Source organism: Nomascus leucogenys, chromosome 7b, assembly GCF_006542625.1.
Source record: "Nomascus leucogenys isolate Asia chromosome 7b, Asia_NLE_v1, whole genome shotgun sequence".
Taxonomy (NCBI): Eukaryota; Metazoa; Chordata; class Mammalia; order Primates; family Hylobatidae; genus Nomascus; species Nomascus leucogenys.
The window spans coordinates 33,043,123-33,062,893 of record NC_044387.1 but is presented as its reverse complement, the minus strand read 5'-3'; the positions used below and the strand labels follow the sequence as shown (position 1 = coordinate 33,062,893).

Sequence of the window (19,771 nt, the reverse complement as noted above, 5' to 3'; positions counted from 1 at the left end):
TAGTAACCAGTCTTCCATTTTAAGAATCCTCTGTTCTGTTTTCACTAATCTCCCATTAAGCCTATCTTTTGAGTTCTTAATTTTTATTATAGTTTTTAGGTTTAGGATTTCCCTTTGATAGTTTTCTAATGGATTCCAAGTCCCTGGTGAAATTCAACTTTTTAAAAATTTTGCTGTAGTTCATGTGGATTTTTGTTTTTACTATATTAGCCCTATCTCTTGCCAGATTGTATTTTAACTTGTTTCACAGGTTGTACGTCACTAGGATCTCCTCTTCTTAAGAGAAAATTAAAAGGGAGATGGGATTAAAGCCGAATGATACTCTAGAAAGCCTTTTTCAAAAAATTTCTTCTTTCATTTATAGAATGTAGGGTTTTGAGGAATGGGATGAATAGAGATGTCTATGCTTTTGTTGATAGCATGGTATTTTGGGCTTTTCTTAATTGTTCTATCTCTTTTTTGGGGGCAGTGGGGATGGTGTCTTGCTCTGTCGCCCAGGCTGGAGTGCAGTGGTGACATCTCAGTTCACTGCAACCTGTGCCTCCCAGGTTCAAGCAATTCTCCTGCCTCAGCCTCCTGAGTAGCTGGGATTACAGGCACATGCCACCATGCCCGGCTAATTTTTGTATTTTTTTAGTAGAGATGGGGTTTCACCATGTTGGCCAGGCTGGTCTCGATCTCCTGACTTTGTGATCTGCCCACCTCGGCCTCCCAAAGTGCTGGGATTACAGGCATGAGCCACCACGCCCGGCCTGTTTTATCACTTTATAATCATTATTTTTACTGTAGCTTAATGCCTTGTGTTGAGTTGAGCGTCTAAAGCAATTAGGATATTGGTAATGTTTCTGTTTGTGAAATGATTTACGCAATCTTGGCTCACTGCAACCTTCGCCTCCCAGGTTCAAGCGATTCTCCTGCCTCAGCCTCTCGAGTAGCTGGGATTACAGGCGCCTGCCACCATATCCGGCTAATTTTTGTATTTTTTAGTAGAGGCAGGGTTTCATCATGTTGGCGAACCTGGTCTCAAACTCCTGACCTCAGGTGATCCACCTGCTTCAGCCTCGCAGAGTGCTGATTTACCCATTCTTAAATTAACTTTAGGTGAGTACATATTAATAGAATGGGATAGTGTGTCAGTGAGCTGTGAGCACTTAAAAAATGGCATTAGAAAGCTCCCTGAACTGGCTGGGCATGGTAATCCTACCACTTAGGGAGGCTGAGGCAGGTGGATCACCTGAGGTCGGGAGTTCGAGACCAGCCTGACCAACATGGAGAAATCCCATCTCTACTAAAAATACAAAATTAGCTGGGCATGGTGGCACATGCCTGTAATCCAAGCTATTGGGGAGGCTGAGGCAGGAGAATCACTTGAACCCGGGAGGCAGAGGTTGCAGTGAGCCGAGATCATGCCATTGCACTCCAGCCTCGGCAACAAGGGTGAAACTCCATCTCTAAAAACAACAACAACAACAAAAAACACACAAAAAAAGAAAGCTCCCTGAACTGGGTACAGTGGTTCATGCCTATAATCTCAGCACTTGGGAGGTCAAGGTGGGAGGATTGCATGAGCCCAGGAGTTCCAGACCAGCCTGAGCAACATGAGACTCCCATCTCTATAAAAAATTTTAAAAAATTAGCCAGGCATGATGGCGCAAACCTATAGTTCTAGCTACTTGGGAGGCTGAGGCAAGATCACTTGAGCCCAAGTGTTTGAGGCTGCAGTGAGCCATGATGGCACCACTGCACTCCAGTCTGGGCGACAGTGAGACCCTGTCTCGGATTAAAAAGGCTGCATGAAAAGTTTTTTTTTTTCTTACCTGTGATTTAAAACAAATTCAAAATGAAAAACAGTTATACAGTTTTAGTTTTTCCTTATTTTCTGATGAGTTCTCATGTAAAAACTGCTTATAATAAAGCTTAGATATGATATTCTTTTAACTTAGTTATCTGTTAATGTGTACAGTTATTTATGTTTACAACATTCATCCTAGGGTTTAATATATAAAATTATTTTTTAATTATATGATGAAAATTTATATACGTTTAGATTGCCTTTATTTTTATTTTTATTTTTTTTTTAGAGGTGGGGTGAGTCAGTCTCTTAGCCTTTTTTTGGGTGGTGGGGGGTGATAAACAAGTAAACATAGAAGAGATTACCGGTCAGTATATATTCAGTGACATTTTATATCTTGGGTTAGGGATTTTTTTCCCCTCTTAAAGGAGAATTTTTGCTTTTGACCCCCAAAAGAAATCAATGTAGAAATAAAGATAACTGCAACACTGTATTTAGCCTTATTTTGAACTGAGTACTATCTATTATCTACTGAACTCAGGTCTATCTGTCTTCAGAATACTTCCATCTAGATGTTTCAGAAGTACCACAGATTTATACTTGTTTTCTCTTTGGTGCAATTGTTATTCTACCCAAGATCATTTTGGGGAAACTCAAGCCTTGTGCTATGTGTGTGTGGGGTGGGGGGGGGGGGCGGGGGGGGGGTGTGGTGTGTGCAAGTGAAATATTTTTTCTGTTTTTTGGTTTTTTTTTTAGGCAGACACTTGCTTTGTTGCTGAGGGTAGAGTGCAGTGGCATGATCTCAGCTCACTGCAAGCTCCGCCTCCTGGGTTCACACCATTCTCTTGCATCAGCCTCCTGAGTAGCTGGGACTACAGGCATACGCCACCACGCCTGGCTAATTTTTTGTATTTTTAGTAGAGACGGGGTTTCACCATGTTGGCCAGGATGGTCTCGATCTCCTGACCTCGTGATCCCGCTGCCTCGGCCTCCCAAAGTGCTGGGATTACAGGCGTGAGCCACCGTGCCTGGCCCCTTTTTTTCCTGTCTTAAAACCACTTACTGGCTCTGTTACCTGCATGATGTCTAAGTCAAGAACTGTGAAAGATCTGGGATTTTGTTCTACTTGCAGGCTAACAAGTAGCCTTCCACAGTTTCATGGATACTGGCAGAAACCATGAGGCTCATGGGTCAGAAACAAATGACTTCATTATTCATAGCACAGCAACCAGCAAGAATATCTGTATGTTTGTATCAGCTCCTCCTTTACACTGCATCCAAAAGAGGTGATGCATATGGGTCATATGGCTATCCGCACATCTGGTAGGTTGCATTACAGTAGAGGAATCCCACTCTTGGTTAACTCAGATCTTTTATATTGGGCAGTAAGCTTGCCTACCCTTTGCCCCTGAGGGAGGTAGATGAATTGTGTAGCTTCTGAAGCTCTAACCAAACCTGCTCTTTGCTCTGGAGGGAGACATTATTTCTTGTTTTTGTTCTTCACCATTTTAAGTGTACAATTCAGTGGTACTTCAGTATGTTTACAATATTATGCAGCCATCACCACTAATTCCAGAACATTTCCATCACCCTAGTTAGTGCCTTGCTCGTAAGACGGAAGAAATGTGAAAGACCCATGGAGAATTGTCTCCCAAAACACACATTATTTGTAAGAGAAAATCACATCTTACACAGATTATATTAATGGCAAAGTAGCATGGGAGAGGGTCACAGAAGTGTGTTGGACGATTCAGTTAAAAGCAGGGAACATTCTAGTTAAGGCACTTGGATGGGCATTGAGTGATAATTGTCATGTCTTTTCCGCTAGATTGTTCCTGTTTTTTTCTCTATGTGCACCTGATTTTATGCTTTTTTAAATCTAGCACATTATCTTTAACATATCTGACATTGAACATTTGTTTGTTAAACCACCAAAAAGTTTCAAACAAGAGAAATCTGTTTTGACTGTTGGAAGGCAGAGACAGCACAAGATTAGCCTGTTCTGCTGAAGTCATAGTTCAACCTTAATGAACATCAAGGAATAAAAGACTGTGCATATGAGGTGTGTAGTATTAGTGTGTTTGTGAAATCATATACCCAGTAGTACAAAACACTGATTTTGCTGCTTTTGAATGTGCACATAAAAACATTATTTTTGTGCATTAATAATAGCTAGTCAATGTTTGGAACTGAGACTTTTGTCTAGAATTGTATAGAGGTAAAGAGCATGGATTTACATAGGCTTAGTAGAAGAAGTAATTTTAAAATAAATGGTCACATCATAAGACCGAACTCAGGTTATCAATAAATATTTATAAGTGTCTGTAACTTGCAAGGCCATGTCAGGTAATGTTCAGCAGTCCCCAACTTCAATCTAGAATGGAGATGGCTACCAAAAAGTATCTTTGGATTCCTAGGATCCACAGAGATTGACTCAGTGGGTTTGATTATTACCCTGGATTCATGGGTGCTTCTAAAGCACAGTTAGATTTCTGAACCTTTATTTCAGGATAGCCTAAAAACATAGAGATGAGACATTAAAGCCCCCAGTCCTCTAACAGCTACCTCAGACCAGTTCTTTATTTAGCATAAGAATTACCTTCACCTAGGAACTTTTTGAAGTGTCCAGTGCCCTCCTTTGTGCTCTGATTTTCTTCTGTTTTGCATTATTCGAGAAGTTATGTTGTTATTACTGTTTTTATGAGGGAAATGGTGTTAGGAATGAGGAGTTCACTTTCTACAACACTCCTTGAGGGAATAGGGACAGTCTTCTTTAATCTTCTCATTTCTGTTTCCTAAAGTAGTGCCTGCCAGCTAGTGTTTATTGAATGAATAAATTGAATTGAATGAATTGTTATACATTCTAATGAAATTATTCCCCTCATTTTTCTTCCAGTCTTCCTCCTGCCATGCCACAATGATTTTTGCCTAACATGAGATAAAACTTACTTAGCTATTTTTTTACTTCTTGGTAAGCTCAAGTAATACATTCACACTTTCCAGTAAGACACTTGGCCATCTTACTAATTCATTGGGAGAAAAAGCGAGGATATATATAACTAAGGATAGGATCTGACATTATTTGGATGTAGCTCCTGTTAGAAGGCAAAGCAAGCAATAGCATGCATAAATTAGATGTGGCATAGCCCAGGATTTTGTCTTTTGATGAAAGTCGCCATTCCTTTGGAGCTATTTAGTTATGTTACATGAACTCCTCTAGGTAGGGCACAAAAATTAGAAGAATTTTGTATTATCTAGTAGTGTAGTCAGGTTAACATTTTTTTATTGATGTGTAACCCTCGCTAATGCTAGGAGTATACCTTCCCATTGATAAATCCAGTTTTTATTTTTTTTTTACTTGACTCAAAAACATTTGATACAGTTAACTCCAGCTTTTTTTTTTTTTTTTTTTTTTTTTTTTTTGAGATGGAGTTTTACGCTTGTTGCCTAGGCTGGAATGCAGTGGCAAGGTCTCAGCTCACTGCAACCTCTGCTTCCCAGGTTCAGGTGATTCTCCTGCCTCAGCCTCCCGAGTAGCTGGGACTACAGGCATCCACCACCACACCCAGCTAATTTTTTGTATTTTTAGTAGAGATGGGGTTTCACCGTGTTAGCCAGGATGATCTCGATCTCCTGACTTTGTGATCCACCTGCCTCGGCCTCCCAAAGTGCTGAGACTACATGCGTGAGCCACTGCACCTGGCCAACTCCAACCTTCTTGGTACACTATCCCCTATATTCCTTGTTTTCCTTTCTTCTTCTCTGGTACCCGTAAAATTCATATATTGAAGCCCTAACCCCGAATGTGATGGTATTTAGAGATGAAGCCTTTGGGAGATAATTAGGTTTAGATGAAGTCATAAGTGTAGTTCCCACATGATGGGATTAGTGCCTTTATAACAGGAGATAGCAGAGAGCTAGCGCTCTCTCTTGAGTTTGTGCTCTCACTCACACTCTCTCTGCCATCTCAGGACACAGCGAGAAGGCAGCCACCTGCAAGCCAATAAGAGAGCTCTTGCTAGAACTTGCCCATTCTGGCATGCTGACCTTGGGCTTCCATCCACCAGAATGTGAGAAAATAATTTCTGTTGTTTAAACCACTCAATTTATGTTATTTTGTTCTGGCAGCCCCAGCTGACTACCGCACACCCCTTCTCCTTTGCAAATTCCCCTATCACTTCCTGTACCTAAAATACTGGTTTAGCATTCTCTTCATTATGCATTTACCTTTCTTCTCACTATATATTTTTTCTAGGTGATCTATTTCCATTCTCCAGGTACCATCTTTATGACAAGGACTGGTAAAATTTGTATTTCCATTTTATACTTCTTTCTATCTCTAGATATCTAAATCTCCAGTTGTCCCACAGGACAACCTACCAAGTTTACAGTTAAGATTTTTTTCCATCCAGTGACTCCATGGAGACATTAGTTTATCAGCCCTATTGATTGTATTTCCTTAATATTTCTCACATATATCCACTTCTGTCTCTTTTGCCATGATTTTAATTCAGACAGCTAACTGTCTGTCCTGGATCGCTCCAACATTTTTCTAATTGACTGACATCAATAATACTCTTAAATTAATTTATTTTTTCTAAATAGACTTTTTTTTTTTTTTTTAGAGTAGTTTTAGTTTCACACCAACATTGAGTGGAAAGTACAGAGTTCTCATATATACTCTGTCTCCAGAAACACACAACCTCCCCAACTGTTAACATCCTGTGGGAGAGTGATAAATTTGTTACAATCTATAAACCTACGATGACACATTATTATCACCCAAAGTCCATAATTAACATTAGGGTTAACTCTTGGTGTTGTACATTCTGTGGGTTTGGATGAATGTGTAATAACGTATATCCACCATTGTACTGTCGTACAGAATAGTTCCACTGCATTAAAAATCCTTTGTGCCATCCCTGTTCATCTCTGCCTCCTCCCTAACACCTGGCAACTGATCCTTTTACTGTCTACGTAGTTTTGCCTCTTTTGGAATATCCTATACATTCCTGTGCAGTGTTCCTGTAGTTGGAGTAACGCAATATGTAGCTTTTCCAGATTGGCTTCTTTCATGTAGTAGTATGCATTTAATATTCCTCCATGCCTTCTCATAACTTGATAGCTTATTTCTTTTTAGCACAGAATAATATTCCATTGTCTGGACCTACCACAGTTTACCCATTCACCTACTGAAGGACATCTTGGTTGCTTCCAAGTTATGAAAACTGTGAATAAAGCTTCTAGGAACATCTGTGTGCAAGTTTTTTATGGATATAAGTTTTCTATTCCTTTTGATAAATATCCAGGAATGCAATAGCTGGAACCTGTGGTAAGAGTATTTTTAGTTTTCTGAGAGTTTATTTTTGGAACTTCCAAACTGTCTTCAAGAGTGGTTGTACCATTTTTTATCCCCATCCACTGAATGAAAGTTTCTGTTGCTCCACAGCTTCATCAGGCTTTGGTGTTGGCAACTTTCCTGATTTTGGCCATTCTAATGGGTGTGTAATGGTGTCTTACTGTTTTCATTTGCAGTTCCCTAATAATATATGATGTTGACCATCTTTTCATATGCCTGTTGTTTGTGTATTTTCTTTGAAGTGTTTGTTCAGTTTTTGGCCTATTTTTTAATCTGCTTGTTTTCTTGTTGAGTTTTAAGAGTTCTTTGTATGTTTTAGATAACAGTCTTTATCAGATGTGTCTTTCATAGACACTTTCTCCCAGTCTGTGGCTTGCCTTCTCATTTTCTTGATGTTGTCTTTTACAGAGCAGAAGGTTTTTGTTTTAATATTGACCAGCTTATCAGTTGTTTTATTTGTGGATGATGTCATTGCCATTGTACCTAAATAGTCATTTCCATACCCAAGGTCATCTTGGTTTTCTCTTATGCTGTCTTCTAGGTGTTTTATAATTTGTGTTTTACATGTAGGTCTGTAATCCACTCCGAGTCAGTTATTGGAAGAAGTGTAAGGGATGTGTCTAGATTCATTTTTTTTTTGCATGTGGATGTACACTTGTTCCAGCATCATTTGTTAAAAAGGACCATCTTTGCTCCCTTGTATTGCCTTTGCTACTATGCCAAAGATTAGCCAGCCGTATTTATGTGGGTCTATTTCTAGGCTCTCTGTTCTGTTCTGTTGGTCAGTTTTTGTGTGTGTGTCTGTCTCTCTCTGTCTTTTTTTTTTACCTGCCAGTACCACACTGATTACTGTCGCTTTATAGGAAGTCTTGAATTTGGATAGTGTCAGTCCTGCAACTTTGTTCTTTTCCTTCAATATTGAATTAGCTATTTTGGATCTTTTGCCTCTCAGTATAAACTTTATAATGGGTTTGTCAGTATTCACGGAATAACTTGTTGGGGTTTTGGTTGGGATTGCATTGAATCTATGGATCAAGTTGAAAAGAATTGACAACAGTGTTGAGTCTTCCTTTCCATGAGTGTGGAATATCTCTCCATTTATTTAGATTTTCTTCAATTTTCTTTCATTAGTGTTTGTATTTTTTCTCATATAGAGTTTGTACACCTTTTGTTAGAGTTATAACTCATATTTTTGTGGTGCTAATATAAATGATAATGTGTTTTTAATTTGAAACACTTTTTAATTGCTGATATATAAGAATGCAGTTACTTTGTAGGTTAACCTTGTATCCTGCAACCTTGCTATAATTGCTTATTAGATTCAGGAGTGTTTTTGTTGATAATTTCACACTTTTTACATAGATGATCACATCATCTGCAAAGACACTTATTTCTTCCTCCCCTATCTGTACCTTTTATTTCCCTTTCTTATGTAGTGTGATGTTGAAAAGGAATGGGCAGAAGGGTCATCCTTGCCTTGTTCTTAATCATAGCAGGAAAGCTTCTAATTTCTCACCATTAAGTGTGATGTTAGCTGTAGGTTTTTTGTAGCTGTTCCTTATCAAGTTGAGAAGTTCCGCTCCATTCCTAGTTTGCTGAGATGTGTTTTTTTGTTTGTTTGTTTTTACCAATAATGGGTATTGGATTTTGTCAAATATTTTCTTTATCTATTTATATGATTATGAGATTTTTTTTCTTCAGTCTGTTGATGAGATAGATTAAATTAATTGATGTAATGTTGCATCAGTTGTAACATCAATTGTAATGTAATGTTTTCAAGTGTTAAACTAGCCTTGGGTACCTGGAATAAATCCCACTTGGTAATGGTACATAATTATTCTTTTTTTTCCTTTTTCTTTTTTTTTTTTTTTTTTAAGAGACAGAGTCTCACTCTGTTGCACAAGCTGGAGTGTAATGGCACAATCATAGCTTACTGCATTCTTGAACTCTGGGCTAATGTAATCCTCCCACCTCATAATTATTTTTACATGTTGTTAGATTTGATTTGGTAAGATTTTGTTGAGGATTGTTGCGTCTGTGTTTATGGGCAATATTTGTCTGTAGTTTTCTTTTTTTGTGACATCTTCATTTGGTTTTGGTATTCATCTAATTGTGGCTTCAAAGAATGAGTTAGGAAGTATTCACTCTGCTTCTATTTTTCAAAAGAGATTAGCGAACTGGTGTAATTTTTTCCTTAAATGTTTGGTTGAATTCACCAGGAAATGATCTGGGTTTTGTGCTTTCTGTTTTGAAAGGTTATTAATTATTTATTTAATTTCTTTAACCGACACATGCCTATTCAATTCGTCTATTCTTGTGTGGGTTTTGGCAGATTGAAGTTTTTAAGGAATTTATTCATTTCATCTAGGTTATCAAATTTGGGGCCATAGGATGTCTTAGTTTTTTTAAATTATCCTTTTTATATATGTAAGATCTGTAGTGATATGTCCTCTGTCATATCTGATATTAGGAATTTATGTCTTTTCTCTTTTTTTCTTAGATAGCCTGGCTACAGGCTTATTGATTTTATTGATTCTCTGAGAGGACCAGCTTTTAGTTTCATTGTTTTTTTGTCTTTTGACTTCCTATTTTAGATTTCATTGATTTCTGCTCAAATTTTTATTATTTCTTTTGTTCTGCTTACTTTAGTTTGCTCTTCTAGTTGCTTAAGGTGAAAGCTTAGTATTGATTTTAGATCTTCTTCTCTAATATATACTTTCAATACTATAAGTTTTGCTTTAAGTACTGCTTTCTCTGCATCGACAAATTTTGATAAGTTCTATTTTCTTTGTCTGTATATTTATAGACAATAGAACTTTGATAAGTTCTATTTCTTTGTCTGTATATTTATAGACAATAGAACTTTGATAAGTTCTATTTCTTTATATATTTATAGATATATATATAAAACTAAATAGTGTATATATATATAAATAGTATATCTATATATAAATAGTATATATATATATATATATATATATATATATAGAGAGAGAGAGAGAGAGAGAGAGACAGAGGTCCACACCACAGTGCAGTGGTGCAATCACAGCTCACTAAGGCCTCAACCTCCCTGGCTCCAGTGATCCTCCTGTCTCAGCCTCCCAATTAGCTACAACTACAGACATGCATCACCATGCTCGACTACATTTATTTTATTTTTTATGAAGATGGGGGCTTCACTCTGTTGCCAAGGCTGGTCTCGCACTCCTGGCTTCAAGAAATCCTCCCACCTCGGCCTCCCAAAGTTCTGGGATTACAGGCGTGAGCTACTGCACCTGGCCTAAAAATGTTTTAAAATTTTTCTTGAAGTTTCTTTTTTTTCCTATGTATTACAAGTGTGTTTTTCAGTCTTTTAAGTATTTTGGATTTTTTTTTTCTTTACCTGTTTGCTGTTGACTTTTAGTTTAATTCTATTTTGTTCTGAAAGCAGACATTCTATGATTTCTTTTAAATTTGTTCATGTGTGTTTTATGGACAAGAATGTGGTCTATCTTGGTGAATATTCTGAGTTTATGAAGAATGTGTTGGCTGTTGCTGTATGAATTAGTATATAGATATAGGTTACATCCAGTTGAATTGCGATTTAGTTCAACTATGTTCTTACTGATTTTTTTGCCTGTTGGATCTGTCTATTTCTAATAAAGGGATGTTGAAGTTTTCAGCTATAATAGTGTATTCATCTGTTTCTCCTTACAGTTCTATTAGTTTTTGCCTCACGTTTTGCTGATTTGTTGTTAGATGCATACACGTTAAGGATTGTTCTGTCTTCTTAGACAGTTTACCCCTTTATCATTATATAATACCCTTTTTGGTCTCTGAGAATTTTGCATGCTCGAAGTCTGCTGTGTCTGGAATCAATATAGCTACTCCAGCTTTCTTTGGCTTAGTGTTAGCATTGTACTACGTCTCTCTTCATTCTTTTATTTTTAAGCTATATTTGTTTTTGTTGGTAAAGTGGGTTTCTTGTAGACAATATATAGTTAGGTCTTATTATTTTATTTATTCAATCTCTGTTCTCTAATTGGTGCATTTAGGCCGTTGATGTGTAAAGTGATTATTGATACAGTTGGATTAATATCTACCATATTTGTTTCTGTTTTCTATTAGTCGCCCTTGTTCTTCATTCCCATTTCTTCTTCTTTTTCATGGCTTTAATTGAGCATTTTATGTTATTTTATTTTATCTCTTTTCTTAGACTGTTCAGTTTTTTGGGTTTTTTTGTTTGTTTGTTTTTCAGTTGTTATCCTAAGTTTTGCAAAACATTTCTACTTTCAAATAGCCCTATTCACTTCACAGGTAGTGCAAGTACCTTATAATAAAAAAAATTCCTAAGTTATCCTTCCTATGTCCCTTGTATCATTTTTGTCATTCAAATACAAGGTATCAAATACATTGTTGTTATTTTGAACAAGCTTTTGTTAGATCAGTTAAAAGTAGGAAAAATTAAAGTTTTTATCTTCTTTGTTTCTTCTTTCTGTTTCTTTATATAGATCAAATTTTCTGACCTATATTAGTTTTCTTCATTCTGAAGAACTTTAAACATTTCTTGCAAGGCAGGTCTACTGGCAACAAATTCCTTATTTTTATTTCAGAAAAATTTTCTCCTTCATTTTTGAAGGATGTTTTTGCAGGATATAAAATTATACAGTTGTGGGTTTTTTTCTCTCAGTAGTTTAAATATTTCACTTCACTTTCTTTTTGCTCACATGGTTTCTGAGGAGAAGTTAACGTAATTCTTGCTCTTCTGTAAGTAAGGTGGTCCCCACCCCTTGACGTGTGACTTATTAAAGGTTTTTGAAAAATCTTTGATTTTCTGCCTATGTGTAGCTTTTTGTTTTTTTGTTTGTTTGTTTTTACATTTATTCTGCTTGGTGTTCACTGGGCTTCCTGGATGTGTATCTGGCATTAATTTGGGGAAATTCTCAGTGAATGTTTCTTCAAATATTGGTTCTGTTCTTTCTTCTTTTGGTGTTGCTATTACACATGCTACACCTTTTGTATTTGCACCATAGTTCTTAGATATTTTGTTCTGTGTGGTTTTATTATTTTTTTTTAGATGTAGTCCAGTATTTTGTTTTATAAAGTTTTCCTTATCCTTGCTTTTCAGTTTTGGAAGTTTGTATATACACATCCGTAAGTGCAGAGATCTTTCTCAGCTGTTTCCAGTTGACTAATGAGCCCATCAGATGTAATATCTATTTCTGTTACAGTGTTTTTGATCTCTAGCATTTCTTTTTGATTCTTGCTTAGAATTTCCATCGCTCTGCTTACATTACTCATCTTTTCTTACTTGTTGTCTACTTTGTCCATTAGAATCCTTAACATATTAATCATAGTTTTGATAGCCAGACATGATATATGGGATAAAATGAATTGCAGTAAATGAGGCTTTAGTGATATAATGGTAAGGTGTTGGGGGGAGTATGGGAAGGAGTGTTCCATGGTCCTATGATTAGGTCTCAGTCTTTTAGTGAGTCTATACCCTTGGACTGTGAACTTCACAATTTTCTCCCGTTAGGTGGAACAGGATGGCTAGATGGAACTGGAGTTTTTTATTTTCATTCTCCCATGGGAAAGGCTAGAAAGGGCTGAAGTTGGGTATTTCTCTTCCTCTGGGTCAGTTGGTGTCTAATAAAACCTCAATAACATAAGCTCTGGGAAAAAATATTTTCTCTTGAGGAGCAGGCCTTTTTAAGAAGAGAATGCTCTAGTGTATTTCACAATGGATATTTTTCCTTCCTCCTGCCAGAAGCACAGGGGGATTTTTCTCAGATCTTCACTGTGAGAAGCTGGTGTAATTGCTGAAGATAAAACTCACAAATGTGTGAGGGACCCTGCTGTATGACTCTCAGACTTGTCAAACACTGAACCCCCAGCAGTTGTTAATTACATTTCCGGTTGTCCTACCCTGGCACTGGCTCTCATGGAGGTTTCTCTTTGTGGGTTTCCGCTCCAGAAAGTTGTGATTTTCTGTACCTGGGCTGTCTCTCCAATTTTGGGGGCAGTGATTTGCCCTGTGACCTTACTAATATGATGGATCTAAGAAGAGTTGGTTTTTCAGTTTGTTCAGCTTTTTACTTGCTGTTAGGACACAGCGAAGACTTCCAAGCTCTTAACATTCTGGACCAGAAATTGGACCAATGCTGTCCTTTTATTGTCTCTTCTCTACACTGCAGGCAGCCATGGTATTTCTCAAAAACACAAATCTGATTAGGTCATGTCTCTAGTTGAAACATCCCATTAACTGTAGCATAAAATCCAAACTCCATGATTTGGATAACAAGGTCTTTGTTTTCATCCTTGGTTTATTTTTCTGTACTATCTTTTATGTTTTCACTTTACTGTTATGCTGAGCCATTGTGTGCTTTATCCAGTTTTTAGTATTCTGTGTTCTCTCTCTTTCCCTCCTTTCACCCTTTGCTTGCCTGATAACCCACTAAGTTTTTAGGTTTTACCTTAGAAACCATCTTTCTTATGACAGCCCACCTTGACTCTCCTGAGACCTGTCCATATTACCTTCCTGAGTTTTTTCTGGTATAGAATCACAAGTGATTAGCAGAGTAGATACAATTAAAGGCCTCCAATGTAATTTATTGGCAGCCTGAAATATTTACTATGCTTGCAGTAATTATGAAAGACCTCCTAAAGCTTTTGCCAACTGTGTTTCTACTTGACAGTTAAACTCCCACGTGGAAAAGTTATAGAGAATCTTTTGAAGGGTGTTGATAGTATATGGCTCTGTGTCCCCACCCAACTCTCATGTCAAATTGTAATCCCCGTATGTTGGAGGAGACTCCTGGTGAAAGATGATTGGATCATGGGGGCAGATTTCCTTCTTGCAGTTCTCATGATAGTGAGTGAGTTCTCATGAGATCTGATGATTTAAACGTGTGTGGCACTTCCCCCTTCGTGCTCTCTCTCTCTGTCCTCCTGCCATGTGAAGAAAGTCCTTGCTTCCTCTTCTCCTTCAGCCATAATTGTTAGTTTCCTGAGGTCTCCCGGTCATGCTTGCTGTTAAGTGGAACTGTGAATCATTTAAACCTGTTCTCTTCATAAATTACCCAGTCTCAGGTAGTTCTTTATAACAGTGTGAGAACGGTCTAATACAGATATAGAATCCATTTGTTTATAGTGTTCAATGGTTATTCTTACGTAGAGTCAAATAAGCAAATTTGTGTACCGGCAGAGTAGCTACCTGCAAGAATTAGTGCCCAAAACAGTTCTCATTGACTTTGCAAGTACTCTTTGGTCCCATATATTTTAAATACTGGAGAAAACCATGTAAATTAATAAATTAGCATTGTGATTTGTATGACAACCTCATGTGCATTTGATTAGTGTCAGTTAGAGGCTATTCTCCTGTGGATACTCTAAGTCAAATTGTTTAACTTATAATGCATGTTAAGGTCTCAATACTGTCATTTAGAGATGCTGATTACCTTATTATTAAATATATTACATGATGATTATACTGAGATGTGCTTCGTCACAGGTGCTAACAAAGTTATTGGGTGTGTGTCTCCTTCTACTTTACGTCCTCTTCCACCCAAGTGCATCTAATTGAATTTACATGTTTAATACACTTACAATGCTGTGTTACTCTATAATTGTCCACTCAGTTGTTTATTACATATTTATCAATTCCAAATAGGTCTTGGAGGAAATCCAAGCTATTGCTAATGAGAATTGTTTTGCACATTTTGATTGTGTGATACAGGGTTTTGTTCATTAGTAGGATCTGTTGAGTTTACTTCTTTTTTTTTTTCTTTTTTTTGGGACAAAATCTCACTCCGTTGCCCAGGCTGGAGTGCAGTGGCATGATCTCCGCCCACTGCAACCTCCACCTCCCAGGTTCAAGGTATTCTCATGCTGTGGCCTCCTGAGTAGCTGGGATTACATGTGCATGCTACCACACCTGACTAATTTTTTTATTTTTTTTAGTAGAGACGGGGTTTGGCCATGTTGGCCCGGCTGGTCTTGAACTCCTGGCCTCAAGTGACCCACCTGCCTCGGCCTCCCAAAGGTTTACAGGTGTGAGCCACTGCGCCTGGCACGAGTTTATTTCTTAAAAACTTATATTTAGTCATTTTTTTGTGGTCAAAGGACATGAAGTTAAAATAAAGGATAGTTTGTTTAGAACTGGCTTTGTAATTGACTTGGTACATAAACCAAAGGAAAAAACTGGCATGCTTTCTTTGCCTATTTGCCTTAAGAAATGGGGATTGTGGTGATTACCTACCTTCTGATGTGTTTTAAAAAGATTCTTTTTTTTTTTTTTTTTTTTTTGGAGACGGAGTCTCGCTCTGTCACCCAGGCTGGAGTGCAGTGGCGCAATCTTGGCTCACTGCAAGCTCCGCCTCTCAGGTTCACGCCATTCTCCTGCCTCAGCCTCTCCGAGTAGCTGGGACTACAGGCGCCCGCCACCACGCCCGGCTAATTTTTTTTTTTGCATTTTTAGTAGAGACGGGGTTTCACCGTGGTCTCGATCTCCTGACCTCGTGATCTGCCCGCCTCGGCCTCCCAAAGTGCTGGGATTACAAGCATGAGCCACTGCGCCCGGCCTTAAAAATATTCTTAATATTTATGAAGAAACATCAGAAATATCCCAGTTGTTATGGATGCGTAATGAGTTTTTTATTTCACATAGACTTTACGTTTCATGTGAGGAATGGGTTTGCATCTTACTCAGTTTTTTATTCTAATTTCTGTCAACATATTTACCATGTAGAATATAAACATTCATTGAACAATTCTGTATGTATTTGATGAGCTATTTTAAATAATCTTATATCTTGTTTTCCAGTGCTTTTATTTCTGACATTTATTTAAATATTTTTGTTTTAGAATGAAAATGAACATGGTTGATGATAGAGGAAAATAAATGATTCGAATACATTTTGTTTTGAGATATGATAATGCAGTAAATAAAGTCTCAAAGGCATACTTCATATTCGAAAATAGACATGATTTTTCTTGTTATAGACTATAGAACCTTTAAAAATTAATAGATATAGTATTTGAAGATAGGTAAAGATATTTTTTAAACTATATTTTCAAAATCAGTTCTTTAGGTGCTGGGAATGTAGCCGATCGTGTTTTGGCTCAGCTCTTAACAGAAATGGATGGGATTGAACAGCTAAAGGATGTGACCATTTTGGCAGCTACTAACCGCCCAGATAGGATAGACAAGGTAAGAGAGAAGGCATTGTGGATATTATAAAATCAAGAACTGGCTCGTTTGATTTTATCAGGTTTTTGTTTTTGTCAAATTACTTTCTAATCAGTATTTCATTTAGAGGATATTGAAGAATGTGAAGCAGGTTCACTGTGGACTGGTTACCATCTTGTCTGAGTCTGGTAAGACAGAACATTCTTGCATACAAGTTATACGAAGCAAGTTTGCCACTTCCAGATAGGCAGCAAGATACAGCAGAAGCCTAGGATTCATTGCAAGCCAGTCTCTCAAGATTCAGGAAAGCTGCCCTGGGTGAATGGAATCTTGACTGCATATGCCCCACTTGCACTGCAGCTGAGGGCCTCTGGAAAGCACCCTGTTCTGGGTTTTATACACTGAGGATGTGAGACTCACTGGGCTAAAGTGTTGGAGGACATCCTGTTTCTAGGGGAGGACTGGAGTAGAGCCTGGGCTGTTCCAGCCGGTCCCTCCCTGTCTCAGGATGTTGCATTTCCCACACATGCTATAGTTATTCTTGAGGGCTATGAGGGGAAAGAGAGAACTGGGTCATTCCAAGACCACCTAGAGAGCTGTCCTACAAAGGATCTTAAACTAAAGGAAATGAAGAGAACAAAGGAAAGCTTTTATTTACATTTTTATTGCTTATGATTCAGTATTAATGAAACTATTTCATAACTCTTCAATATCTACTACCCCATCTTGTATCTTACTTTTGGCATATTTCTCTAGAGAATTGAAGTTTTGAAATTCTTTGTTTCATCTAATTTATTCTTCCAGAGTTTTCAACATTTTTATCTATACGAAGGTACATTGTAGGTATTTAGCAAGTACTAGTTAGACTCCAGTTACCATCAACACAATAACTTTGAAGAAGTACTGTCCTAATTGTTGTTTTTAAAGTAATTAGAATAAAAATAATGGATTCTTCTATTTTTTTAAGAAGTTACTCAGGCTGTCACATTAAATTAAGTAGTATAGGTGCAAAACCGGTCCTTTTAAACTATTACTACCACTTTTTCCCTAGGTCACAATTTAATAAAGGAGTTCAGTAATTTAAGTTCCTCATCTATAATATGTAATATTTTATAAGGATTTAAGTTGAGTAAACATTTGCTCTCAGAGCATGAACCAGTTTCTCTTTTTTGTTGTTGTTAGCATTATTGCCTTGTGTATGACTTTATGAGCTACTTTATTCCTGTGTCCATATACACATTCTTTCAGTTTTAAAAAATGTGATTTTTAAAAAAGACCCCTTTGAATGTAACTATTATGTGGCAAGAAAGCCTTGCTTTGGTTAGGTATTTTGCTATGTGATAAAGATCCTTTGGTAAAATGCAGGAAAGCTTTGGACCTTAAAAAATCATTCCCTTCCTGTTGCAGTATTTTATTAGAAGATAGGTGAGTTCTGAGTATTTATAGAATCTGGGTTGGTGTTAAGGCATCTCTGAAGTCTATACAAAGTATAAGACTGTATCTTAACAAGGACTGTAGAAACTGCTGAAAGAGCCCTGAAAGTTTACCTAATTCTGCCTCTGGTTTCACAAATAAAGGGTGCTGAATCCAGAAATATCTTTCTCCTGGTAAGAATTCATTGTATTTTTATAATATTTATTTCCTGGTTTCCCTGTGGTTAATAAGCCCTAAAGTGTCTTAGGATTTTTGTCACTACGGCCTAATCTGATAGTAGCCTTCTTTGGCTTCTTAATGTTGGGTGTCCTCGATAGTAGATATATTTCTTGAAGTAGGATGTAAGGCTTACAGTAAACCTAACTGCATTTTTCTAAATCAAGCTGTCTGACTTGGCCTGTTTAGTGCTTGTATTGTTGTTTTCTTTCTGTGTAACAAATTACCACAAATTTAGCAGCTTCGCACCCATTTGTTAGTTCACATTTCTTAGGTTAGAACGTGGGCACAGCATGACTAGTTTGTCTGCTCAAGATTTAAACTGAAGACTGAAAACACAGTGTTGGCTGGACTGCATTCTCATTAGGAGCTCATGTTTCTAAGCTCACATGATTGTGGCACAGCTCACTTGTGACTGGGGCTGAGGACTAAAGACTGAATTTCCTTACTTGATGTCAGCTAGGAGCCACTCTCAGCTCCTAAAGACTACCCACATTCCTTGCCACACAGCCCCCTCCTCCATCGGAAACAGCAATGGAAAACTCCATTATGTTTTATCCCTGTCACACTTCAAATTTCCTTTGCCAGGAAAAGCCCTGTCCCTTTGGAGGGCTCATCTGATGAGGTTAGCCTTATTGAGGAAAAATCTCTGGACCTTGAAGTCAGTTGATTCAGGATCCTGCAAAAGCCCTTCACGGTAGCACCTAGATTAGCATTTGGTTGAATAAGTGGGAGAAGATATGTTTCTATCAGGGTGATACAAGACAGGCCAGCCCCAGAATTGGGGCATAGCCTAGGAGGGTTCTTCGCTACCCCCAGGAAAGAATTCAAGAGCTTGCTGGTGGTGTTAGACAGCAATCTTTTATTGATTGGTACTGCCCCTTGTGGTGCAGGGCTAACTCATAAACAGTGCACCCAGAGTTGGCAAGGTATGGGCTTTTGGCAATTGTATTTATATTCACTTACGCTCACTTTCATTTACATGCAAATTAAAGGGTGAGTTAACACAAATTGATTCTATGAAAGGGCAACTTCTGGGTCACTGCCATGGAAAGGGGTGGTAACTTTTGAGTCGTTGCCATGACATTTGTCAACTGCCATGGTTCTGGTGGCAGTGTCTTATGCCAGTGAGCATTGAGCGCAGCCAGAGATCGCTTTTGTTGCCATCTGCTGGCTTTGGCCAGTTTCTTCACTTTTCCCCTTCTGGACTAGATCCTGTTTTGTTCAGCAGAGTTTTCACCAGAAAACAAGTCCTGTTGGTCTCCTATCTCATTCCCCCCTCACAGATTAGAAACTCCTCCTTAATCTTAAAAGGGCTGCAGATGGGCACAGGTCTATCTTCTGTAAGTGCTTTCTGCTGATTTTATAAACATAGGCTCTGCCTAGCATGGGAGGAGTAAAAATCTCTGGATACCTGATCTAAGGAGCCCAACAGCAGGATATTTTCATTTTCTGGGTCAGAAGATAAGATGAGTTGGAAGCCTTGTGCCAGCATCATCTTTGTGTTGACTTTAGAAGATACAAGCTTTACTAGGAGGTTAAACAAGAAAATTACAATTATAAGGAAGAGAAAACTTAATGCTCCTATGCCCACCCACAGCATCACATTATTTATCTGTGTGTTTGTGAAATAATAGCTTTAAGTCTTCTAGAGGTTTGTAAGTTATGGTGTCTTCCTCTTATACCTGCAGGGACTTATAAGAAACAGGTTTAATCCTGGACAGCTGTATCCAGCTAGTGATTCTCTAATGTTTGACAGCAGTGGAGGTCCTTAACAATATCTGATAGGGGTCCTTCCATT

General features: G+C 37.8%; 1 protein-coding gene across 2 annotated transcripts in view; it reads left to right on the top strand.

The window, feature by feature from the left end:
- Positions 1-19,771, top strand: part of SPATA5 (spermatogenesis associated 5) — a 381,760-nt gene that overhangs the window by 133,224 nt on the left and 228,765 nt on the right. For both annotated transcript variants that reach the window (XM_030815733.1, XM_030815732.1), the window contains exon 14: positions 16,215-16,341. In XM_030815733.1, coding sequence (XP_030671593.1) covers positions 16,215-16,341 — 127 coding nt within the window. The remainder of the gene's footprint in view (positions 1-16,214; positions 16,342-19,771) is intronic.